Source organism: Schistocerca piceifrons, chromosome 1 (assembly GCF_021461385.2).
Source record: "Schistocerca piceifrons isolate TAMUIC-IGC-003096 chromosome 1, iqSchPice1.1, whole genome shotgun sequence".
Lineage (NCBI taxonomy): Eukaryota > Metazoa > Arthropoda > Insecta > Orthoptera > Acrididae > Schistocerca > Schistocerca piceifrons.
Window position 1 is genome coordinate 457,637,089 of NC_060138.1, and position 27,787 is coordinate 457,664,875.

The window sequence follows — 27,787 nt, forward strand, 5'->3', positions numbered from 1 at the left end:
AACGGTAAATAGATAGTAAAACTTCTTTACCTATTACACCATAATGTCTAGTCAATGTATAAAAAATCATCAGAAATAGAAATAGTCATGAAAACTAATTTAAAATTAGATGTCAGATATTCTCTGTCCCATTGAACACTGGCTAAAATAAGCAAAAGTTTTACAAATAATTGATAGGAGAACATATCATAGATAGTTATTCCTGTTTAAAATAGAGGAGGCAGTACAGCTATCTATGTTAAAATGAATGTGAGTCTTGCTGTGACCGCAGGAGAGATCGTTTGGTGGCTGTGTGTGTAAACGTGTATACTACTGCTAGAAACAGAGCTTGTGCTCGAAAGCTACTATAAATGCTGATCTCCCCACGCATCAACCCACTATAGGTGAATGGTTGTCTTTCTCGTATTTTATGTTTTAAAAAGCACGTGAATGCCTCACAAAGTACAATAGTATACTAATAGAAAAATTCACATTTTCTTTGTCTTAACCAATTTCAAGACACTGATATTTAACGTGTGTACCCGCCAGGTTAGCCGAGAGCGCTGATGAGCTGCTTCCTGGACTCGGATAGGCGCGCTGGTCCTGGATCAAATCCACCCGGCGGATTAAGGATGAGGGCTGGTGTGCTGGCCAGCCTGGATGTGGTTTTTAGGCGGTTTTCCACATCCCAATAGGTGAACACTGGACTGGTCCCCACGTCCCGCCTCAGTTAGACGACTCACAGACATCTGAACACGGTCGCACTATTCCATGGATTACAGTAGACGCAGACAGCTGGGGTACACTAATTCCGTCCTCGGGGCCAGGGGAGGGGGGGTTTGGGGTGGTGGCAGGAAGGGCATCCAGCCACCCCTTAACATTAACCTCACCAAATCCGATTCTAACAATGCCAACCCTGCGAAACACGGGATAAAGATGCAAGCAAAAGAAAGAATATTTAACGTGTACAGATTGCTTATTGGGAATCTCCAGACTTTCAATCATGCCTTCGAAATACTGCTAAGTAAACTTCATGCACACAACAAAACATCACTAATATTTAGAGATTGTAATACTGATTTTCTTAAATGTCAGAAAAGCAAAGAGTAGTTGTTAAACAGAACAATTCATTCAACTTGACTGCAAGTGTTAAAACCCCAATTTGGATCATTGAAAATTCAAAGATGGCTCTCGATAAGATTTTTTATAAATACTGATAAACTATCCTAATTAGTTAGAATCATTAACACAAGTCATAGTGGTTTTAAAGAGCAGACGATAACAGTGAATCTGAACTACAAAAAACAATGCTCTATAAAAACTCCAATCCAAACGCAATAAATGACAAAAATTTATTGCTTTTTAATTAACTTTTAAGTGCTGACAACTTGACAGGGGTATATGATGAAAATTATGTTAACATTATATTTAATTTCTTTCAAAAAACATTTGTTCACAACTCCAATATTAGATTTTTATGAAAGCCAGGGAGAATTGAAACCAAATGCACTAATTCTTGGGTGACAAATGGGAAAAAAATTTCCAGAAAAAAAAAAACAACACCTGCTATCCAAAGAACTACAATGTAATGATACATTAGATTCCTTGAATGAGATGTGGTTGTTGTGGTTTTCAGTCCAGAGACTGGTTTGATGCAGCTCTCCATGCTACTCTATCCTGTGCAAGATCCTTCATCTCCCAGTACCTACTGCAACATACATCCTTCTGAATCTGTTTAGTGTATTCATCTCTTCGTCTCCCTCTACGAGTTTTATCCTCCACCCTGCCCTCCAATACTAAATTGGTGATCCTTTGATGCCTCAGAATCTGTCCTACCAACCGATCCCTTCTTCTAGTCAAGTTGTGCCACAAATTTCTCTTCTCCCCAATTCTATTCAATACCTCCTCATTAGTTATGTAATCTACCCATCTAATCTTCAGCATTCTTCTGTAGCACCACATTTCAAAAGCTTCTATTCTCTTCTTGCCTAAACTATTTATCGTCCACGTTTCACTCCCATACATGGCTACACTCCATACAAATACTTTCAGAAACGACTTCCTGACACTTAAATCTATACTCAATGTTAACAAATTTCTCTTTTTCACAAACGCTTTCCCTGCCATTGCCAGTCTACATTTTTATCCTCTCTACTTCGACCATCATCAGTTATTTTGCTCCCCAAATAGCAAAAATCATTTACTACTTTAAGTGTCTCATTTCCTAATCTAATTCTCTCAGCATCAACTGATTTAATTCGACTACAATCCATTATCCTCATTTTGCTTTTGTTGATGTTCATCTTATATCCTCCTTTCAACACACTGTCCATTCCGTTCAGCTGCTCTTCCAGGTCCTTTGCTGTCTCTGACAGAATTACACTGTCATCGGCAAACCTCAAAGTTTTTATTTCTTCTCCATGGATTTTAATTCCTACTCCGAATTTTTCTTTTGTTTCCTTTACTGCTTGCTCAATATATAGATTGAATAACATCGGCTACAGCCCTGTCTCACTCTCTTCCCAACCACTGCTTTCCTTTCATGCCCCTCGACTCTTTATAACTGCCATCTGGTTTCTGTACCAATTGTAAATTGACTTCACCAGAAGATGATGGGTACAAAACTTATTGAAATGTTCCGACAAGATGATGCCACCACTCGGCCGATAACCTGAGAAGAATTCATCAGCGGAATACGCTCAGAAAGACTGAAATCGCATATAAATTGTAAATAGCCTATTGCTCCCTGTATTTTACCTCTGCCACCTTCAGAATTTGAAAGAGTATTCCAGTCAACATTGTCGAAAGCTTTCTCTAAGTCTACAAATGCTAGAAACGTAGGTTCGCCTTTCCTTAATCTATTTTCTAAGTCACAGGGTCAGTACTGCCTCCTGTGTTCCAACATTTCTACAGAACCAAAATTGGTCTTCCCCAAGGTCGGCTTCTACCAGTTAGGTATCATGTCCTTAAATACATGTCAGAAAAAAGATGTTTGTGACAGAGAGGAGTGGATAAGTGGGGAGCATTCCACTGTTGGGAGGTGTTTTAAACTGCAGGTGCTGATACCAGAGCTACCAATTAGGGACTGTATGGAAGTGGGTAGCAGTCAGACGACACTACCTGCTGAGGTGTAGATAGGAATTCTATGGAGTGGCCAGTGCAGAAGAAAAGGCTCCATGAAATCTAAGAACGTGAAATGTCAAAGATAATAAATGTATTTTAATTGTTAATTATCAAGTTCATATTAGATCTGTCATGTACATAGCACAGAGAGGCAGTATACAAGTTGGTAGCTGTCCTCATTTGTCATGTATTGAGTTGAGTGGTAATTTTAAGAATAATATAAGAAGGTAAATTGAATCTCAATTCTTATTTATGTGGTGGAGTGAAGGAGAACGAGAAGTTAATTTTTTCAACTCCTTTATCTGCAGCCTGTAAGTAGGCAAAGTATGAACCAAGTTGGGGGAAGAAGGCACAAGAACTCAGGACGCAGACTTGCTGGACCCTAAGTAATAATATTAAACATAAACCGAACAATAAGTAAGCAACATTCATTGTATATAAAAGGAGTGTTCAGTTCAGGTTAAGTGTCTGGTGCATGAGGTGAAGTATAACAAACCATCACACAGGCCAAGCCAACCTAAACACTTCAACATGAAATGTGTAAGTACTATTCTGTAGCCTAAAAAGAGTAATTCAACAAGCAAAGAAATTATATAATGATAATTTAATAAAAATAATACAACAATAAAATGAAAGCCATTTGGAAAGTTGTAAAAATGAAAGTAATAACAAGCAATATGTACAAACAAAACTTTAAAACTGGTTTTCAATTATTTTTTGACATCAGAGCCACAGAAAATGGTAAACTTTTTAATAATATTTTGGTATAGTGATGAACCTTGTAAACAAAATCTGCCATAGAACCAGAACTTCAAATCCAACATATGTAGAAGCCTTAAAAGCATCAATGTTTCTCCACAAAGCCTCAACACCAAAGTGAACACAGTCATAAAACATACTAAAAAATAAAAACTCCATTGGCAACAACAATATCAACTGTTTTGTATTAAATTTTTTCTGTCCACCATGCACCAGACCTCTATAGATTTACTTTAAATTAATTTGGTGAATGCACTGCACAATCACTAGGGAGCTGAAAAATTCAGTTTTGCAATAAATGTGAATACAGATGTGATTTCTCATCAAAATGTGAAATTACCTAACAGATGGTTTTTCACAGTGAATTATATCTGGATGAGCTATTTATCAAACACAGTTTGAAATACCTGTGTTTTCTGCATATAAACATCGAAAATGTAACCAATTTTCGGGTGCTGGCATTGCACATCATCTGCAAAGTTCTATTTGGAATGATAATGTGCAGAAGAATATGTCTGCAAAATAAAAAGTGCAGGAATGCAACAACATATTAATGCAATCATTTCTCTGGTGTCACACCTACTGTGGGTGGCAGAATGGTCTGTATAAGATACAAACTGTGTAATGCACTGTAGTACTCAGCTGTGGGAGCTAGCATCTTAGGACAAAGCATTGCGTACATTTTTCTGTTAGCTAAAGATCAAAGGTTGATACAGATAGGAAACTTTTAATGTAGCAGTTTTAGGTGGTGGGTGATCTGAAGTTGCATCAAATACTGCTAGAGGTCAGGCATGAATTACCTTGTATACAACTCTCTGCCAACCTCAGCAAGCAACTGCTTAGTAGCAATTCCCTTGCTTATTGTTTTCTTTTCTTATTTTGAAAAGAGTGAAAAGACTAATCCTGGCCTATCATGGACTTCAATTATGAGTCTCACAACACCAGAAGGAATTGGCCCTGCCTGTGGCAATGTGTCAGTTCTGCTTTCGAAGAAGAGGAGAAAACACGTGTAGGCTGTTACCCTGCCAGAAGGAAGCAGGTTTTGTTCCTCACACTGCTCCCCTCTCTCCTCCGGTGGTCGAAATTCTACTTTGTTTACACTCACGGCGAAGTGGCCACACTCTACACTATAGTTACAGAAAACAAAACCTGTCAGTGTATTTTGACTGTGGCGATATTCTTCCCATAACATGCAAGTAGAGTTATTTTCGGACCTATTTTTACACTAACTGCCTTGTTGGTTCTATCTGTAGTGCTGGCAAGTATGGACAGCACGGCCATGGATGCCCACGAAATGTCAAAATTAACATTCTACAGATTTTGTAATTATCGAATTGGGAAGGAAACTATAAATAATGTTGAGAAACACCTTAGCTCAGAGATGCACTCAGTTCACTGGCAAGGAAAATGCTGGTGCTCCTCAACAGAACAACCCAGAGAAGAAAGCGAAGGCCATTTCACAGAAAAATTGCTGAAGTTTTTGCAAAACCACATGTTCCAGTAAAAACATTCCCCAACCACCACTTACTTTTAAACAGTCAATTTCAGGCTTTGCCGTCATGCATAGAGCATGATAACCATTTAAATCTGTGTGTCTATCACTTACAAACAATAAAAAAACGTGCAAATTCACAAGATATAGATGGATGCTACATTTTCTGGTCCCTAACAATCACCGACTCTTATAATTAATGCATCCTTCTGTAATGGGGGTCTTTCCTGACCTAAAAGTTGCTAACATTACTCCACCCCACAAAGAAGGAGTAGAAAATGACATGGCTAATTAATTTATAGGCCAGTAGCCCAACTCAGCACTTTTCAAAAATACTTGAGAAATTGTTTTACATTAGATTGGTATGTTTTATTAGCAGATATTCTTTAATATCAAAGCATGTGCATGGATTTAGGAAAGCAAAAATAACAATTACACTAATAAATGAATATCTAACTAAATCTTAAATCATTAGATAATGAGGAAATCGCTGCTGGAAATTTTCGGATCTCTCAAAGGTTTTGAAGTTATTGATCACACATTACCCTAAGAAAGATTGCTGATAACAGTGTGAATGGTAATGCAAACCTATGGTTAGAATCATATCTGTCAAACTGAGCACAAAAAAATTGAAAAAATTACTAACATTCACTAGTGTACTAAGCATTTCTTTAAGACAATGCCAATTAGATACTATACATGTAAGACCAATCCTGAGTTCTGTATTGTTTCGGCTATATGGTGATGACAGAAAGACAAAGCTTACTTCAGGTTATACTACACTATCTGCTGATGTTGCAAGTATTCTGGTAACAGGCACTGACAAAGTTGGCTATGGTCAAAAGGTTAAGCCATTTATGTCACCACTGAGTGAATAGTTCAATGAAAACAATCATGAGGTAAAAGTACAAAAAAGAAGTCCATCAGTTAAAGCCTCTCGTCTTCAAAACAAGAAATTCCCATAATATTTCTAAACAACTAAAAGCAATCTAAAGCACGTATTGTTAAGTTTCTCGGTAAATGGCATGAAAAAAATCTTAATCATCATGTAAATTCTACGTGAAAGACGCTGTCAACTACACATTAAGTTCTAAGGGTACTCAGCAAATTAGTCACCAACTTACTTTCACTCCATATTAAACATATAATCAACTTCTTGTGAAACTCACCCTGCACCAGAGCTATCTTCAGGATGCAAAAAAAGGCAGTTCATATAATTTGCAATGTGAGACAAAACAAGATGTGCAGACTATTTCAGGAGACTTCCTATTATGACTCTACTGTCTGCACACATTTTAGACGTATAATCTGTTAAGAGCTATGTATTGAACAAAGAATACATACATAGCTATGAAACTTGGCAGTCGGCTGACCTATATGTGACTGAGTATGGAACAACTTGTTATCAGAGAAGTTTGTTATTGTTGGGATGCGATGTACAATAATTTTCCCAATGAAAGTTAAGGAACAGAAAAGCCAAGCACTTTCAGTGGTATCTCCAGTTGTCACCTACATCACAGCCACCCATCATGCAGAGAGACAGCTCCGTCACCTCCTCCTCAGGAAAGAGGCATGCTGCACCTACAGCCCAACCACCAAACACACAGTGATGTACTGCTGGTTGCTGCCTTTCAAGTATGCCAGGAATGCAAAAATGGAGATCACATCCCAACGAATGCCACAGTACCAGGTGGCAGTATGCTCACCATTTGCAGTGCTGCTATTGCCAGTACTATCATGCCTCTGCTAGTCACATGCTACCACCACACTTTCCAGGTATTCTTCCAATGCACAGCTTTATAGGATTCCACCCAGCCCCTCACCATTCAGTCACCATCAGAAGTTCACTGTTATATGCACTCAACATTGACCACTATGCAGTCTCTCAATCAGAGCTCCATTTACCAAACAAGTAATACACTTCGGGACTTACACTGGCCAAGCTCATGGCCTACCAGCCAGAGCCTGTTGCCACATGACCATGTTCAAATCGTTGACTCATGACAAGTGTATCACAGACTACGGTCACATACATACATTTCCTGACTACGTTCGTGATACCTTATCAATTTTTAAAAATTCAATTGTAGGAAAACTTTTAAACATTATTTTTTTTCAAGAAAAGTTATAAATATTAACTAACTTCATAACAATGTTTACTCATGCCTGAATAACTGTATGCTGATTATGATTTCCCAATGTAGGTAACTGCATTTGTATATTTATTCCTGTTACTGCTTGCAGTATGCTCTCATAATGTTTCATTGTACTACATATTATTTCATCTTATGGTAAAAACAAACAACTAGTGGAAGTACAAGGGTTAAGTGAATTATTATCCACAATTTAGTTATATATTTGTTTATGGTGGTAGTACTGTCGTTTTATGTTGACGATGCATGCTTTGTTTATTTGTTGTTATATCTTTGCAATTTTCAAGCTGCTAGGTTAGTTCAGTTATCCCTGCTGTGCTGCTTATCATGGATGCTCCGCTGGCTATTTGCACCAAAGAAGAGCAACGTTCAATGATCCATTTTTTGTGGTCAGAAGGCATATCAGGGGCAAAAATTCATCGAAGACTTTCGGTACAGTATGGGAACAGTGTTTTGCCATAACGGAGTGTCTACAAATGGATTGAAAAATTCCGAAATGGTCACATAAGTGTTACGCATGATGAAGGAGCCGGACGACCATTTACTGCCACAAATGAAGAAATCATTGAGCATTCACATGAAATGATTCTCTTAGACAACACAATTTACTACTGACGAATTTGGCATATTGTCTGAAAATTAGTCATGGTTCTGTCTATGAAATCACCACAGCAGACTTCGGTTTCATAAAGTTTGTGCAAGATGAGTCCCAAAACAATTTACACAGATGCATAAACAAACACAATTGGAAATCTGCAAAAAACATTTGGATTGCTATGGTAATGAAGGGGACAACTCCCTAGACAGGATCATTACTGGTGACAAAACATGGATCCACCGTTACGAGCCAGAGAGTCAACAGCAGAGTATGGAATGGAAACATCGAAATTCGCCACGCCAGAAAAAGTTCAAGACCCAACTGTCTGCAGGAAAACTGATGCTCATGGTTTTTTGGGATGCACAAGGTCCAGTACTGGAACATTATGAGGAAAGGGGCACAACAATAAACAGCGTACCGTTACAGTGAGATGCTTAATGCCAGGCTAAAGCCTGCAATTCGAAGCAAACACCGAGGATTGCTGTCAAAAGGTGTAGTGTTGTTGCACGACAATGCCCGTCTGCATACTGCTGCTCACACTGCTGAAACACTCCGGGAACTCAAATTTTAAGTAATGGATCATCCTCCATATAGTCCCGATCTTGCCACTTCTGACTATCACTTATTTGGTCCACTCAAAAAGGCATTAAGGGATTGTCGATTTGCCTCGGATGAAGCAGTGAAAGAAGCACGTGCACTCCTGGCTCACAGCTCAATTGAGAACCTTCTTTTACGACTTTCTTGTAGCATACTAAATTACTTGTAAAAATGTATAACTGACTTTTCCGATATCATATGTACAAATTGCACAATATTGTGATTTCTTGGATCAATAAAATAAAATACGACACAATTTAATAACTAAACTGAAAGTTCACAATTTATTGGTCTGAAACATTTATTTACAAATCAATGCATTAAAAATATTAGAAGCTGCAACAGTAGCCAACCAAAATGTAGAACTTGCTACTCACCATATAGCGGAGATGCTGAGTCACAGATAGACACAACAAAAAAACTGTCACAAAATTAGCTTTCAGCCGACAAGGCCTTTGCCAAACATAGATGACAGACATGCACGCATGCACACACACTCACGCAAATGCAACACACACACACACACACACACACACACACACACACACACACACACACACACACGATCACAGAGTCTGGCAGCTGAAGCCACACTAGGAGCAGCAACAGTGCCATGGTGAAAGAAGCAACTGGGAGGGATAAGCAGGTGACTGGGGCAGGGAGGGGGGGTATAGCATGGTAGGGGTGGGGGACAGTGAAGTGCTGCTGGAGAGCATGCAGGGATGAAGGGGGAAAGAGTAGGGCAACTAGATGTAGTCGGGAGGTAGATGGAGGGCAGGGGAGAGGTGGAGGGGGTAGCGGAAAAGGAGAGAAGTAAAATGATGGGTGCTTTGGTGGAATAGAGAGCTGTGTGGTGCTGGAATAGGAACAGGGAAGATCTAAATCCAAGACCTGTGCCATAAGTCCTCCTACCACCACCACCACCGCCTACTCCAGTCCTGTCATAAACAGCACCTATCCCATCGAAGGCAGGGCTATCTGTAAAACCAGTCATGTGCTCTACAAGCAAAGCTGCAACCACTGTGCTGCATTCTACGTAGTCATGACAACAAGCTGTCTGTTCACATGAATGGCCACCAACAAACTGTGGCCAAGAAACAAACGGACTACCCTATTGGTGAGCACGCTTCCCAACACATTCTTCATTTCAATGACTTCTTCACAGCCTGTGCCATATGGATCATTCCCACCAACACCAGCTTTTCTGAATTGTGCAGATGGGAACTCTCCCTGCAATATATCCTACGTACCTGTAAGCCTCCTGGCCTCAACATTCTTTAGTAATTGTCTTCACACATCTAGCCCCTTCCCTGTTCCCTTCCAGCACTACACAGCCTGACGGTGTGTGGTGGAGGGTACCTTCTCCCTTCTATTCCAGTCTCGTATTGTTCGTGGAAAGAAAGATTGTCAGTATGCCTCTGTGTGGGCTCTAATTTCTCTGATTTTATCCTCATGGTCTCTTCGCGAGATATACGTAGGAGGGAGCAATATACTGCTTGACTCCTCGGCGAAGGTCTGTTCTTGAAACTTCAACAAAAGCCCGTACCGAGCTACTGAGCATCTCTCTTGCAGAGTCTTCCACTGGAGTTTATCCATCATCTCCGTAATGCTTTCGCGATTACTAAATGATCCTGTAACGAAGTGCGCTGCTCTCCATTGGATCTTCTCTATCTCTTCTATCAACCCTGTCTGGTACGGATCCCACACTGCTGAGCAGTATTCAAGCAGTGGGCGAACAAGTGTACTGTAACCTACTTCCTTTGTTTTTGGACTGCATTTCCTTAGGATTCTTCCAATGAATCTCAGTCTGGCATCTGCTTTACCGACGAGTAATTTTATATGGTCATTCCATTTTAAATCACTCCTAATGCCTACTCCCAGATAATTTATGGAATTAACTGCTTCCAGTTGCTGACCTGCTATACTGTAGGTAAATGATAAAGGATCTTTCTTTCTATGTATTCACAGCACATTACACTTGTCTACAATGAGATTCAATTGCCATTCCCTGCACCATGCGTCAATTCGTTGCAGATCCTCCTGCATTTCAGTACAATTTTCCATTGTTACAACCTCTCGAAGTATTGCAAGCATCATCCGCAAAAAGCCTCAGTGAACTTCCGATGTTATCCACAAGGTCATTTATATATTGTGAATAGCAATGGTCCTATGACACTCCCCTGCGGCACACCTGAAATCACTCATACTTCGGAAGACTTCTGTCCACTGAGAATGACATGCTGTGTTCTGTTATCTAGGAACTCTTCAATCCAATCACACAATTGGTCTGATAGTCCATATGCTCTTACTTTGTTTATTAAATGACTGTGGGGAACTGTATTAAATGCCTTGCGGAAGTCAAGAAACACTGCATCTACCTGGGAACCCGTGTCTATGGCCCTCTAAGTCTCATGGATGAATAAAGCGAGTTACATTTCACACGACTGTCTTTTTCGAAATTCATGCTGATTCCTACAGAGTACATTTCCAGTCTCCAAAAAAGTCATTATACTTGAACATAATACGTGTTTCAAAATTCTACAACTGATCGACACTAGAGATATAGGTCTATAGTTCTGCACATCTGTTCAACGTCCCTTCTTGAAAACGGGGATGACCTGTGCCCTTTTCCACTCTCTTGGAAGGCTACACTCTTCTAGAGACCTATGGTACACTGCTGCAAGAAGGGGGGTATCAAACTGGTATCCATCAGGTCCAGGGGCATTTTCTCTTTTGAGAGATTTTAATTGTTTTTCTATCCCTCTGTCATCTATTTCGATATCTACCATTTTGTCATCTGTGCGACAATCTACAGAAGGAACTACAGTGCAGTCTTCCTCTGTGAAACAGCTTTGGAAAAAGACATTTAGTATTTCGGTCTTTAGTCTGTCATCCTCTGTTTCAGTACCATTTTGGTCACAGAGTGTGTGGACATTTTGTTTTGTTCCACCTACCGCTTTGGCGTGAGAGCAAAATTTCTTAGGATTTTCTGCGAAGTCAGTACACAGAACTTTACTTTCGAATTTGTTGAACGCCTTTCGCATAGCCCCCCCTCACACTACATTTCGCTTCATGTAATTTTTGTTTGTCTGCAAGGCTTTGGCTATGTTTATGTTTGCTGTGAAGTTCCCTTTGCTTCCGTAGCAGTTATTGTCCCACGGTGGCTCTTTTCCACATCTTACAATCTTGCTTGGCACATACTCATCTAATGCATATTGTACGATGGTTTTGAACTTTGTCCACTGATCCTCAACACTATCTGTACTAGAGATAAAACTTTTGTGTTGAGCCATCAAGTACTCTGAAATTTGTTTTATGTCACTTTTGCTAAACAGAAAAATCTTTCTACCTTTTTTAATATTTCTATTCACCGCTGAAATCACTGATGCTGTAACCGCTTTATGATCACCGATTCCCTGTTCTGCGTTAACCGTTTCAAATAGTTCGGGTCTGTTTGTCACCAAAAGGTCTAATGTGTTATCCCCATGAGTCGGTCCTACTCTCTCTCCACCTCGTCCCTGGACACTTCCCAGCAGCACTTCACTGTGCCTCATCCTACCCTGTCATCGCCCCTCCCTCCCCCATACCCCATCTAGATGCCTCTCCCATTATTCACTGCTCCTTGTAGTGTGGTTTCAGCTGCCAGAGACTGTGGTCATGTGTGTGGGAGTTGTGTGTGTGTGTGTGTGTGTGTGTGTGTGTGTGTGTGTGTGTGTGTGTGTGTTTGACAAAAGCCTTGTTGGCCGAAATTTTATTTTGTGACTGTCTTTTTGTTGTGGCTACCTGCGACGCAGCATCTTCGCTATATTGTGAGTAACAGGTATCCTCTTCATAATATTGTTACATTGCATCCCGGATTTCCTGGTGTTCAAAATGTAGAACTGTTCTACATATTTGTTCGCATCTTGGTGTTTAAATGTTCTCCTGCAGAAGTAACACTGCAGAAAGAAACTCATCTGCAACCTTCTTTAGTTCCTTTTCCATTGCACTTCCCCACTTCTCTCCTCGCTGATGTACCTGTGGCTTATATTAAAACTACCTTGATAACTTTCGAATCTACGAGTATTTATCAAACAAGATACTTCTTTTCATATAAGAAAATGAAGGCAATATGTGCAGTATTATGACTGCAATCAAAGCCCTCTTCACATGTGTAAAGAGAGACAATGATGAGGGATATTTGTATTTCCTGTTGGCTTTAAGGCCACAAAGTTTGAAATTTACAGGCATGTTGCTATGACGAGTTCTTCCATTCCTCTGTGTTCTGTAGGCTGAAGATCTCGCTGCATTTGAATACTAGATTAGTCTTTAGCACTTAGAATGAGTATTAAAATATGTTGTTGAGAGGAAAATTACATATATTTACCTGTTGCCTGCTGTCACTTCTACAGCAGTATAAATACTCTTTTCACAATCAAAATTTTCAATGACAGGCCCATAATAACAGTTAGCTATTTCTGCAAAGCTGCCACCACGTTCTCTGAATGTTTCCAAGACTTTTCTGACACTGTCCCGTCCATTTAAAATTGGCTGGAACAATGTACACATCCAAAATTAAATTACTGCATAGCGCTGTACCTTATATCATATAGCTTAGTATTAAACAAACACGACATTTAAAAATCAATATACATTATTTATGTAATAATTAACTGAAAAGGATAAAGATTATAGACCTAGCTGCTATTGATTTTTTTGCATGTTTTTCTGATATATGATGCTGATGCTTGGTGGAAATAGAAATACAGAATACAGCAACAATAGATTGCACATATTGAATACATTCAGCAGTAATGAAATTAGTTTAGTTTATGAACAGAATACACTGAATACTACACCTACTTGATACGAAATGTTCCACGGAAGATTCAGTAACTGACTGCGAACTTATTAAATTACTGGTCAGAAGTTAAATTTTAAAGAGGAATGAAAAAAACCTGTTAAATAGTGAAATGCTTAAAAACATAATTAATTTCAGATAATTACTATTTTACTTATTCAAGATTATATAATAAATATGGACACTTTCAGGTGTTTTTTCAGTTAATCCTGCTTAAGAATGAAACTTCATGAATATCAAAGTTTAACATATGGTTACTCTGTTCACAATCATATGTATTACTGTGTCCCATTTGTTGCAATCCCACATGTAATATCTCAAATTCGTATGTTGACAGTTGTGCACAAGCAAATAGCTAAGTAGATATGCACAGGGAATTACAGGTATTCTATAAGTCTTCCATTCATTGATATAAAGAAGGAACACAATTTACCTGAGTAGCAACAAAGACTTCTCAAAAGAGAAAGTCAGTAAATCATTGTGAGTAACCATGGTGCATCCATCTTTGATCCTGATGAAGTTGAAATTGACAAAAACACACACACGCACACATTTATGCGAACACAACTCACTCACACATGACAACTGTCTCTGCTCACTGAAACCAGACTGTGAGCAACAGTATATGATAGGAGAAGCAACGTGGGTGGTGTGGGTAGAGGCTGGGCGGGGAAGGGGAGGAACGCAGGGTAGAGGTGGGGGACGGTGAAGTTCTGGTTAGAAGCCTTTTTCTTGTGCCTGTCTGTGACTCAACATCTCCACTATATTGTGAGTAGCAATCTAGTCTTTTCTTAATATTGTTATTGTCATATTTCTATACTCAGTTCCATACTCCCAGCTATATCCAAGATAACTGAAAAAGCATGATAACAATAGACTACTATTCATTACATTGTGGAGGGGCTGACCCCCAGATAGGCACAATGAAAAAGACTGCAAAACACTTGAGCTTTCAGACCAAAAAGTACTTTTTTGGAACAGAAATACATACACATTCACACAATCACAACTCGCTCTCTCTCTCTCTCTCTCTCTCTCTCTCTCTCTCTCTCTCTCTCACACACACACACACACACACACACACACACACACACACACACACACGGCCACTGTCTCTAGCGCCTGGAGATTGTTCCATAACTGAGGAAGTCATGTACACTCAAATAACAGAATTTCTTAGTAAAACGAAATCACTGCCCGAACACTAGTTTGGGTTTCATGAAAACAGAATTGTTAATGCAGTCCTCTTCAATTTCACTGACCAAATTTTTAAATGCATCAATCAAAAGGAATTTTATTTTGGATTTTTCATTGATTTAAGAATGGCTTTTTATTTCGAACTCCCTGTCGATTCAGAAGCTAGAAACATACAGCAACAGAATTACAGCAAATTCATCATTTCAACCATATCCCAGGAACTGAAAGTAAATGACAGACATCACAAGCTCAGAAACTGAAAATATTTACTCTGACAGAGCCCTGATAAGCTGTGGAGTCCAACAAGGCTCCAAAAAGGCTGTTCCTTTCGAACAATGAGCTTCAATTAGACAACCTCAACACTTTTCCAACATTATTTGCTCTTTCAATGTGACTCAGCTCTGCAACTGAAATACAAGATTAATTAAACAACTGATAGGCTCATGTTCTAACTGCATAAGAACAAACTGTTGAGAAATGCAATGAGTAAGAGAGAATTTTTTGGATTGATAGTACACTACAGTGAAACCACGACAGATACAAAGTACCAGTATGATCAACCAATAATCTTATCCTCTAACATACAAAGTTTTGTTCTGAAGGAGAAAAAAGTTCGAAAACACTCCATCTAACACACAAAATTTTGTTCTTCAGGGGAAAAAAGTTCTAAAAACACTACGTACATAGTGGTTAAGTATGCATATAATTTCTTTTTATATTTGTGTTTTGTTCCCAATATAAATAGTCTAGTTGTCCTATATCTTGTAAATCTGTACATTATGAGATGCACAGACTAAATAAAAATAATGGGAGATGGTCATAATAAGAGACTCAACAATGTATATTCTACTTATGGACTCATGGTGTTGAAAGAAAACACTCCTTATGAATTTATTAAACCGTTTTCCCACAAGTACATATTTTCCTGGACGAAAATTGAAAAACATGCAGTCTTGGAATTAAAAAAGATAGTTTTATTTTGGGAACAACAATAATCTTTTTATATCTTTCGTGTGCTGGTACATCACGGCTACCAACACTTCAGAATTTAATGACACAGCTTTTCAATGTATTCATGGAAATTATACTTTTACTTAGAATTCATATTTTCAGTTCATTAGAAATTAAAAATCTGTTTACCTTCCCAGCCATGGAACGAAGGGACTGATCAGCTTTTGCTAAATCCTCTTTTAGGGACGTCAGTGTCTGCTGCAATGCATTTTCTTTCCTCCATAATTCACTAAAAATCAGAAAGTGTATTATTACAAAGAGTACATCTGAATAACACTATACTGCCAATATTCCACTGGCAAATTTGAGACTACTGTTTTAGAAAAGTAAAATTATATTTGTGGAAAATCTAAACCCAGTTCAGATTTCAATATACAGCAGCTTTCATTTTCCTCAACTTTAGCTTGACTCCTCAAAGTGAATAAACTGACCTTCACTGCTCGGTACCCCAATGGGCATCACATTACCCAAAACATGGCCTTGCTGAATATAATTGTACATACAGCCAAAATATTAGCAGATAAAGATATTTGCTAATCAGAAATAAACCATTGCACACACACCATTAACACCTGCATCATTTATCTTTGATTTTATCACAATAAAACACTGCCGACTTCACTGATACCTACACCTGAGTCAAAGATAAAGACATTCGCTGATCAGAAATAAACCATTGCACACACACCATTAACACCTGCATCATTTATCTTTGATTTTATCACGATAAAACACTGCCAACTTCACTGATAGCTACACCTGAGTGACATCATTACAGTTAGAGACACTGAAGCTGGTGTTGGTCTGTTTAAACATACCCAATTTTAATGTGATGTAATAAATACGCACATTTAAACCAAGGTATTATTTCTATTCTATGAAGTAATACACAATAAAATAGGACAAAACACAAACAAGCAGTGAATTAAAACCATTTTTTTACTGCCAAGAAAAATCAGATATTTATGCCCTGTGAATGATAATATAAACTCAGAACTAAGAAAGTTATGATATTTCGTTTGGATGTGGTAGTGGTTGACTGCTTTGGGGTTAAAGGACTTAAAAGTGAGGTCATCCGTCCTTCGGACCAGGGGTACTCCATCTGGAGTTAATGTGATAAAACAAGGCATTGAAAACGATACTGACGCCAGAGCTCACAAACAAATGATGGAGATGTATTTGGATCGGGCTGGTACATAGGTCAGACCAGATGAAGGGTCTCCCAGGGCTCCTCCACAGCAGAAGAAAGCCCACCCGCATCCAATCCTCGCCAACCCCCTTAAGGGCAAATACAGTTACAGAGGAAAGAAAACCTTCTTGTCACATAAGAACAGTAAAGGTGAGTAGGTTAAAAATATGATGGAAGTCAGTTGGAGAACAACACATATTGCAACAGTTGGGTGTCCCTGGGGCTTTGCTTGTGATGGAAGCTGTCCACCCCTGATCCATTATAATAACTAAAGCATTAAACAAGCATACACTATCCAACAGAGTGCTATTCCTAAACCAGAAAGTAGATTGCAGAAGAAAAAGAGGCGAATTGCATCTAAAAGCAATTAAAAAGAGTAAAAGAGGGATGAAAGAGGCAGTTGGCAAAGGAAGTAAGGTCAAGGGTCTCAGAGAACCAGCATGCAACTGAAGACACTCCAATTTCAACTGCCCCACGATGGAAGTAGTTTTAAACCTTATAGCTGAGAGTACAAACCACTTTCACAGAGAAAACAGAGGACCACTTTACTGTCCTTGAATCTTCTGCCAATACTAGAGGCAAAGAATTCGTAAGAGCGTGCCTAGTATGGAGGGCCAGAAGGAGGAGGCATTTCACAAACAAGGGGAGGCCATGATGTTAGGATTATGGATTTACTTCACACTTCGTGCACCTTTAGTAGGCCATTCAAACAACATAACGTGCAAGTAGTAGAAAATCTCAAGAGAAGTTTTACGCACCTATTTTGTACCTGATGTATCTGTGCGCAGGTGCCAGATGTTAGGGATAATGGTGGTCATACGGTTATCATTTGAGCTTCATAAGACGAACACATATGAGGAGACAGTTCAACTCCCGCTCAAACCTTCATTTTTGTAGTACAAGTGGAAATTCTGTGATATTTAAAAATTTGCATCTACACTACTTGTTCTTGCTACATCAGCAATGTCTCACTGTTATGCAGGTTAACTGCCAAATGGGGCCTCCATCTGTGTCTGCAGCTTGAAGCGTCCTGGTGCAAAGTAGTTCCAGTTATCTTACCCGATTGCCTATGTAAGGGATTTCTCGAATCACGACAGGCACACATTTTCAGGAAAACTCTATGCATTTCTTCATTTACTTGTCGATAGTTGTAAGTATGTTTGTTCTAATAATTAAATTTAATTAAACTTAGTAAGTAGTCAGGTAACAAGAAACTCACTAAAACTTCAAGCAAATAGACATGGTTTTGTTAAAATTATATTACCTCTCAAATGTCATATAAATTAAATAATACGACCAGTGATGAAAAATTATAGATTAAAAAAATAAGTATGAGTGGGAGTCGAACCATCACTAAGGGCCCGTTCATCTTACGAAGCTCCAACGATAACCACTTGACTACCACAAACTGTAACATTCAGCACCAAGCACAGATACATCAGTTACGTAATAGCAACATGAAATTTCTCTTGCATTTTTTCGGAATTGCCAGAGAAGGGCATCTTACTACTTGCACACTGAATTGTTTTAATGGCCTACTAAAAGTGTACAAGGTTTGAAGTAATCTGTGATCCCAGTGCCGTCGCTTTCCCTTGTAAGATATGACCCAGTGCATGTAAAGCTCTGCAACCACAATGTTAGGCTGTCTTGCTGTATACAGTAAAACTCTCGGTTGGTTTGGTATGACCAATCCAGAGTCCACATAAGATGTGGATTCCTTCCTGAAGGAACAGGAGAGTGAGATGCAGCAGTAGTCTCCTTAATAGTAGAGTTTATTAAAGGCCGCAGTAGTCCACAATATGTTGTTCCACCTATAAGTGAGAAGAAGCCTTAAAAAACTGCAAACTCTCACCTGGGATTGTAAAAGTGAGTGTGAGGTGAATAATTGTTCTCTAGCCCAATGGTCAACCAGTTCATTCCCTGAGATGCCAACATTATCTGGGACCCAGAGAAAGACAACAGAGCAGGCAGTACGACTTATGTCAGACAGAAGGCTGTTAACAGCGACGAATGGGATGGAGACTGCTCATTAAGTCATGGCAAAATAAAACACTGCCAAGGGAGGCGTGTATAATAAAATGCAGGGCTCTGTTAATGGCTATCAGCTCCACCATAAAAACACTGCATGTTTCTGGCAATGAATGTGGTTCCTTACTGGTAGTAGATGTAAAAGCTTATCCCACCCTATTCATGGTTTTTGAGCCATGAAAATGTAAATGACAGTAACACCCTGATATCCTTGGAGAACTGAAAGGACCAGTCACTGAAAGGTAAGGGGGGGGGGGGGGGTGGCTGAAATTTTTGGATGGTTGAATAGATTATAGTATGAAGGCTTTCACGACCGGATGACATGTCTTCTGGTAAACCTTGCGGGATGTAAGGTCGTGGTCCATGAAACTCTTCAGCTCCTGACGTTTCGTCCAGTGCTTCGCTGGACATCTTCAGAGGGGTGTTTCTCCTCCGGTGAGTCTTGCCGGCAAGACTCACCGGAGGAGAAACACCCCTCTGAAGATGTCCAGCGAAGCACTGGACGAAACGTCAGGAGCTGAAGAGTTTCATGGACCACGACCTTACATCCCGCAAGGTTTACCAGAAGTTGAATAGATTGATCCTAATTTGTGGTCTGGGAACCAACCATGCAGGCATATGCAGGAAAATACAAGAAGAGCATTATAAGAGGATTAGGCAGAGGTCCCAGCAGAGCTGATGTAGCAAGAACAAATAGTGTAGATGCATTCCCACCGTAATCCACTAAAGAGCAGGTGTTAAGGGGTCAATGCCCCTTGTATGCAAAAAGAATGTAATAAGCTGGACGATGAGAAAGCTGTCGGATAGTGATTGTGATGTGAACAACAGTTGATACTGTCAAAATTGAAGAGGGAAGGCCCCCAATTTAGAAATGAGACTGTTAATGGGACTAGTCTGGAAGACAACAGTGGTAAGTCAAACATCACAATGATGGACTAGATCTAACAATTTCAAGGCTTAAGGCACTGCTAAGCCATAAGGCAAACATAGTTAAGCTGATAAAAGACCAAAGCATCTGTATGAGCTAGTTTTCAGGTGACAAAGGCAACTTTTCATCAAAGAGGAGGTGCAAAAAAACAGGACTGCGAAACAATGTCCAAGTGCTGGGTACCAAAGCAGAGCTCTGGGTCAGGTAGGATCAAGGTACTGTATGATGAAAGAAACGGAATACCCACATTTTTGCAGGAGAGAATTGGAAACCATGGGATAGGATATAAGTGGAGGCTCTTTGGATGGCACCTTGAAGCTGGCATTCAGCTGAGGCTACAGTGTGAGAACTGTACCACATGCAAACGTCATAAATACAGCACAGGGGTGACCACTGGCCTAACAGAGATAACAAGCCCATTGATGATGATGATAAGGTGTGAGACACTCAGCATGGAGCTCTGTGGGATGCCATTCTGAGTGAAGTACCAACTCTAACCCAGAACACCCAGTGGGATAAAAACTGATGAATAAAAATTGGTATGGAGCCCTAAAAGCCGCAGTATTTTATTCCTTATGTAGGTAAAGAAAAACTGCGGTGAAGCACTGGTATTTAGAAAAGCCTGTTGGCTTGATGTTCCAAACCTAACCAGATGTTCTGTTGCGGATCATACCCTCTGGGACCACACTAATTCAAAGACAAAAAGCCCTGAGGTTCAAAAACCCAGCATAATCTGCGGGCAACTATCCTTTCAAGCAGTTTGCAGAGCACGATGGTGAGGTTAATCGGTTGGTGTGTCATAAGACCACCCCCCACTCCCCCGGCTTAAGACTGGGACAATGACGTATACTCTGAGTAACAATCAGGTATGGATAAGCTGATTATGAATTGAATTTGGGCCTGGGGCCATACTGTGTGACAAGGCAAGAACTGGAGCTAGATCCATTACATAAATCAGCTTTGCAGGGGGTGGGGTTGGAGGCAGGCGGTGAAATGTAGAGGGATGTCTTCAACTTCTCCTTTCTTTGTTAGAAACATAGGCAGGTAACAAGAGGATGCTGAAGCTGCCACAAAGATTTCAGCAACAACCAATGTAAATGTACAACAACCACACTGTAACTAGGATATTTAGAACAGTTGTTGATCTTTGTTGGCCCAAAAGACTTCAGAGCTTGATCCATACACAGCAGGAAGAGGCATACATCTTCAAGGAGGAGAGGCAGTGCTCCCAGCATTACTTCTTACTACACTTAAATTAGGCACTGAGCCTTAGCAAAGAGTCACTTAAAACTGAGGGGGATGACATATAAATGATGCCATTTGAGATGTTTCATGCCTCTATGATGGTCCTGTATAGCTGTTACAATGTCCTTGGTCCACCACGGGATTGGCAGCAGCAGACCATGCATGTAAGAAGAGGAATATTAGTTCCAACAGTAAGGGTAACTGTGTCGGAGATGTCTCCCAAAACCTCGTTGATGCAATCTGACAAAGGGAGAGTGAAGATGATAGCAGTGGTATATAACTGCCAGTTGACTCTTTGAAGATCCCATAGTAGTAATTAGTTCATCAAATAGTATTAAGAAAGTGATCACCGGGAAGTGGACACTGTCATCAAGATCACCATGGAGCAACCAATGTATTGAAGTCAAGAGACTGGAAGAAGAGACTGTAATGTTGACAGTCAATAAGGTGCCATGAGTGGCACTAAAGTGGACCGTAGTATAATCACTGAGGAGGCACATATTGAGATCAGAAACAGCTGGTCAATTAGAAGGCCCCAACCAGAAAAAGCGTTACTTCCCAACAGGGTGTGGTGCACACTGAAATCATCAAGTAGGTGAAAATGGGGGAGAGAGGGAACAGTTGGATTAAGGTGATCATCTCAAGGGAAGTAAGTGCCCTTTCTGAAGCTATATGAATGTTACAAATGGCAATTACCCTAGCAATTTGCGATCGCACTGGTATTGCTCTCAATGTGGTATGGAGGGGAATCTGCTCACTGACTACATCCATGTGAATTACCTAACAGACCCCTCCAGCTGCCCTCCTGGGGACAGTATGATTACAACAGGATGCATGATAACCATGAAACATTTGGGAACGGTCATCAGTGAAATGAGTTTCTTGGAGGGCAGTACACACTGCACTATGAGAGAGAAATTACTTATTGCAGTTCCAGCATGTGACAGTAATATCCATTACAGTCCCATAAGATCATCACACTGAGGGTGTCCTGATTATGTCTGAAGAGCCATGGAAGATTGATCATGTCCCAGGGCCATTGCCTGTCACTAGTGCAGACAGGACAACAGCAATGAACATTGGTTCAGAATCTGACAATGGGAACTCTGGCACTTCCAGACTCACTGGAGTAGCCTTCTCCTGAATTTTCTTCTTCTTCTCTTTTGCAACTTTTGGTGGCCGACGTTCTTGTGAAGGTTTATCCACTGTAAGCATGGGGATGGATGAAGAGCAGGCTGCCTTGAGATCCACATGCCACAGCTCCTTCAGCCTTTGGCTGCTGCTGGTCCTCTCATGTGTGAGTTTCAGGGGAGAGGGATCCCAAGCAGGATGACATATTACCAAAACGAAAACATCAGAAACACTTCATGGGTGGCATGACATATGGTTTCACTTCACACTTGTACACCATAACATTAACTTTTACTGAGATGACATTTCCTTCGAAGACTCACAGGAAAGAGCCTGCACCTGCTCAGTTATCCCTGGGAACTTTCTGTACGCATCAAACACATAAACAACTCACAATTCAAGATTACCTCACAGCTCCTCATCCATCCAAGAATATAAGGTCTTTATGGAATATAACTGTTTGCACCAAATTCTAAGTTTTATATGGGGCAATAGTCACTGCTATGTCATCCAGTCATTCGCATGCCTGAAGAGCTCAAGACTGAGTAACACAGAAGGCCTTACTCAATAGTGGATCCACTACGCAATTTTCCCAATGAGTCAACTTCACATTTGTCCTCTATGTGTCCCATAAAAACTAAAGGTTTTTTCACCGTAAAAGTATCAGCATCTGTTCTAGTACACACCACGTATTGAGTAAAATGTTTTGCTCCCAGTCCTATGGCTTATCCTTCTTCCCATAATGTAGCCAGAGCAGGTAAAGCAGTAGGATTATCATTGTCTGTGTTGAAATATCTGGGTCCATCTGTTGAGAGAGCCAAAATGCCCATTCTATTGGTTCAAACTGACATGTTTCATCTGTGAAACGTACGTCTTGAAGCCATCTACTCCGATCAATGGCTCTCCTACAGGTGCCAACGAGCCACAGCACAGGTCATCTGGTACAATGGTCATTGCTGGAAGCCCTGCAACTCCAGGAAGGAGTGTTTACTCCTTGGTATGTGCGAGGAGCTAGCATGTTCAAGAATCAGAGATGTGACCCCAGTGTTGTCAAGGGGCTTTACGGGAAGTGTATATCAAACCTACCACATAAGATTGGCTACCACATTGGATTTTAAGGGCGTGAATAAGTCCATGCAGTTACTGCACACAGAAAGTTGTCAACATGGTAGGCAGTAGCTAATATTTAAGATGTTCTTCCCCAGTCGATCCACACTACAGAAAAAAAATTGAAAATGAAAGTCAAACCAAGAAGGTGGTCAAAATTACTTCAGTTGAAAAGTGATATAAAGGAAATGAATGAAGATCTCGATGAAAGAAAGCAGGAACTAGTGAAACAGTCAGGTCAACACCACAGGCTGCCACCATGAAAAAGAAGGAGATGTAAAGATAGTCAGTAATGGGAGATTGCAATATTTGAAAGTAAGCAGGTGGGATATCAAGTACATAAATCGGTAAGACTCAGCAGTGACTGGAAAGGATCTATTAAATAAACACAAAATCTTAAATGAACACGAGTATTCCGGATGATGCTTCAAATATATCATCTTTGGTGCTGGTGTAATGTCTGTTCACAAGGAATACTACTACAGTGATCTGAGACATTCAGTTGTTTTCCTGCCACAGATATTGGACAACATTTTTGAAAGTTTGAAATTTTATGTCATTACAAAATGAGAACTTCCCAAGAACGATTTCACAGTTATAGTTTAGAGGTGATGAAATTCTCAAAAGTGGATATTCTAATAAAAATATGCATTTATTTCTATGTATCTTATATTTTGTATTAATAACTTGATCATATAGCTTAATGTGCAGTGTGCTATTTTGTGAGATTGGTGGGGAGGGGGGTTGTAAGCCAGAGCCAGATCAGAGCTGAGTAGTGGATTAACAACCACAGGTCTGGCGCACCAGCCAGCATGACTGTGGGTTTTAAGCATTTTCCACAACAATTACACATACTGGGCTGGACCCCCAACTCTGTCTCAAATGATTTGATATGCAAATAGTTAAAGTGCAATAATACACAGAACTAAGTTCAAACAACTGACCAACAGCTTGCATATTTGGCTCCCATTCCTTCAGTTAACTGAAGTCTGGCGACAAAGGACATCTGGGCTCAAGAGTTAAAAATGAAGTTTAAAAAGTTTTTAAAAATCTGCAAAAAGTGTTGTGAAATGATTTGTCAAATAGTAAGAAATAAAACACATTAGAGAAAACTTTGACACATTTCATTTCCTGTACTAGATTTCTAACATCACTCAAATGAACTCAAAATGTCTCTCTAATATATTTTATTTCTTGCGCTTATACTCACCACGTCACAAAATAATGATAGATCTTTTTTCCATTTTTTTAGGTTTTGTTCTGAAAGCATTATCTTATTGACACCTCAGTATCTGATTTGAAAGACACCATTCTGACACAGGATGCATGCGTGGACAAGAAAGGGGGGAGGGGAGGGGAGGATTTCCGGGATTTTTCCCGGTTAAAATTACACTTTCTCTCGGGTGAAAATACACCTTTTCTGTGTTAAGTGACAATATACATTTCCTCGGAACTGTAAAACTTATCAATCCTTTGAATGGTTCTGGTTTTATACACTCGCGTAGAACTTCCCAGCCCTTTAGAAAACCAAACTCAGAAAAAAAAAGTGTAAATTTAAATTCCACCAAACGCCGCATGTTACTTTCCAATGGACTGAATTAAGATTACAATGCACTTTAGTAGGCAGTCATAGCTCATGTCACGTGATCTCACCAGCCGATGGCAGCGGATACTCGAGCATAGGACTCGTAATGTAGTCAGCCAATAGCAATATCACTGTTAAGTAGAGCGTATACACAAACAGGAAAAGTTAATGATTTAAATTAATATACACAATATTACTACAAGAAAAGCAAACCTTTCATACATAATATTGGTCTCGAAGATTAATAAGCTGCAAGAGAAGCTAAGCTTTCACATATAATGTTGATCTTTTTTGCGTGTGTTACACTTCAAGATATATCACACAAATGTGCTAGTAAAATTTTTAATAAAGACATAAATGTCTGATCTTCTGGGCTCAAAATTTTCCTAAATGTTTGTCCTTAAAGACTTGATTTTTAAATGAGAGTCAAACGCTCTGTGATTTAAACAATTTATCGTACATTCTCGCACATAGTTCATCTTACACAAAAGGAAATTTACTCTGAAAGTAATGCTTTTCAAACAACCATTCTTAATATTTTCCCGTGACCTGTTAGAAATAGGTTCGTTTCAGTAGTTGCCAGAGGGCGCCAGATAACAGGCGTCACCGCACTTGCACAGCTACTATGATGCAGGAAGCCCGTATGTTCGTAGGTGTAAAACATTAAAATATCTTACATTATGTCATAAAAGAAGCAAGACATCGGAGGATACTCCAAGAGCATCAGAATTTCGTGAACCATACTAAAATGCATAATTTGAAATAAAGTGCACATTGGGATGCAAATTTTCTTGGAGTACCAGTACTGTATTATCTCATGTTTGGTTCTTCATTATGGCATAATGCCATACATGCTAGAAGATGAAAATGTGCACTTTTGAAATGCAGTGAACAATTGAAACTAGCCAATAGCGTGGAATTAAACATTTCGTTTCAAATAAATTGACTGCCTGAGTGGAAAAGATTAACAAATGATAAATTTCTTTAGCAAATTGACAAAAATAACTTCATTTTTCAGCAAGGTGATTAATGCTTGACTGTCAGAAAGGTGGAAAGAAAATAAAATCTGAAACCAATAACATTTTTTAGCCTTCCGTACTTCCGTACTCACGTCAATGTATTTTCATTAATTTGATAGCTCCCAGCCACAGAAATCCATTTTGTTTTCATTTGATGTGAGAGCAATAAATGAAGAGGAGACAGCAAAACGACTAAACATAAGTGTGGGTCACATGGAGACTGCTCTGTGCATAAGAAAAAAAACAAAACAAAACAAAACACCTTGCAATTAATATTGGATGGGACAATTTGTAACCAGGAGAACAAGAACTCTTCAGAAAATCTGCATTATTTATTGCCTATTGCTAATAACTTGCTTTTTTGAGTGACATAAAATTAAATACAGGATACATGAAACCAGTAGAAAAGACAAGCAAGACAGTACACATTTGTTCAATCCTTAAGTCCTAGCATTTTTCTCTAGCTAACCTTGTTAAAGCTTTACATTGCGTGCTTTCCTTTCAGGGAAAGAATCTATTCCCTCATCGAAGTTCGTCAAATGTTTTGCTACATGAAAAAATGAAATGTCTTTGTCTAATACTGAAGAAGCTGTTAATACAACCAGTACCCAAGACTTGGGTGGTTTCTCAATCTGATTACGATTATTTTGTCACTGTCTGTTAGATAAAACAAAATAAGCTTGTCTAATATTGCAGCAATTGTAACACACACCAAATAAACGAGACTGTTTTGGTACAAATGGTCATTTTTATAACACGACAGAATGTAATTCACGAAGTACCAGCAATATCAAATGCCTATTAGGCCTACTACAAGCAAAAAGCTTTATGTTAGGAAATAGTTTCATATTTAATTCATACGCCCCAGGTTCTCAAGCATGAGATCAAAAAGTAGTAATATGAAATTTTTATATAAATTTGGAATCGTCTTATTCTTCCATAATTTGTGTTATGTCCCCATTTCTTCTCCTTCCTCGTTCTAACAATCTTGTCACCACTAACTCTGTAACTTAATCTCCAGTAATCTCCACTAACCCTGCCACAATCAACATTTTAGTTATCCCTAATTTATTCTCTGGTAGGCGTTATTACGTGTTCATACAACGCATTTGCTGTGCTACTCCCAGAATAGAACTCAGGCAGCTGCTACCGGGCACAGTACAACTGGTCCTTACTAGTGTAGTGGTCTGGCCAAAAATTTTCTATCAAATTTCATTTTCTTGGATACATCAAGAAGATAATACGTAATCTTTCTTACCTATTATTCCTGTTACTCATTTATTTCCATTCTGGTAGTCTGAATCTATGGATTTCACTGGCAATTAGAACAATGCTGATCATTCGCAAACCCAGTCAACCACATAGAAAACAGCTATTGCCATCCACCCATTTGGCTTTATTCCCCTCAGCTCATAGAGCCCTGTCCCCTTCTGTCTGCAGGAAAGTTTATTTCTAGATGCGGCGGGGATTCCGCTGGCAGAGACATGACGTAAACAATGCACGCTTTCAAAAATCAACTTACGGTTCATTCACAAATAAACTTAGAATATGTTCAAAATCCAACAGAGATGGTTTTCTAAATCATATGAATAATCAACAGAGCAATGTGTGCTGGAACTAGGCACTTTGTGAAGCAAGGTTTTTTTTTTCCCCTCAAGAATATGAATTTCGCAGTCCCCCTCCCATTCCCTGAAATTGCCACCTGGGGTAGATACCCTGATTTGCCCCCAGTGAGTCTGGCAGCTTGCATGGGCCAGTAAAATTTTTACGGGTAGCATCTTGCTGCCACACTTTTGTAGCCAGAAG

At 39.5% G+C, this 27,787-nt stretch overlaps 1 protein-coding gene across 1 annotated transcript in view; it reads right to left on the reverse strand.

The window, feature by feature from the left end:
- LOC124792692 (structural maintenance of chromosomes protein 3) overlaps window positions 1–27,787 on the reverse strand; it is a 205,756-nt gene that overhangs the window by 64,510 nt on the left and 113,459 nt on the right. The window contains exons 13-14 of the mRNA XM_047257959.1: window positions 15,879–15,978; window positions 13,068–13,231 (exon numbers count right to left, since the gene is read on the reverse strand). Of these exons, the coding sequence (XP_047113915.1) occupies window positions 13,068–13,231; window positions 15,879–15,978 (264 nt within the window). The remainder of the gene's footprint in view (window positions 1–13,067; window positions 13,232–15,878; window positions 15,979–27,787) is intronic.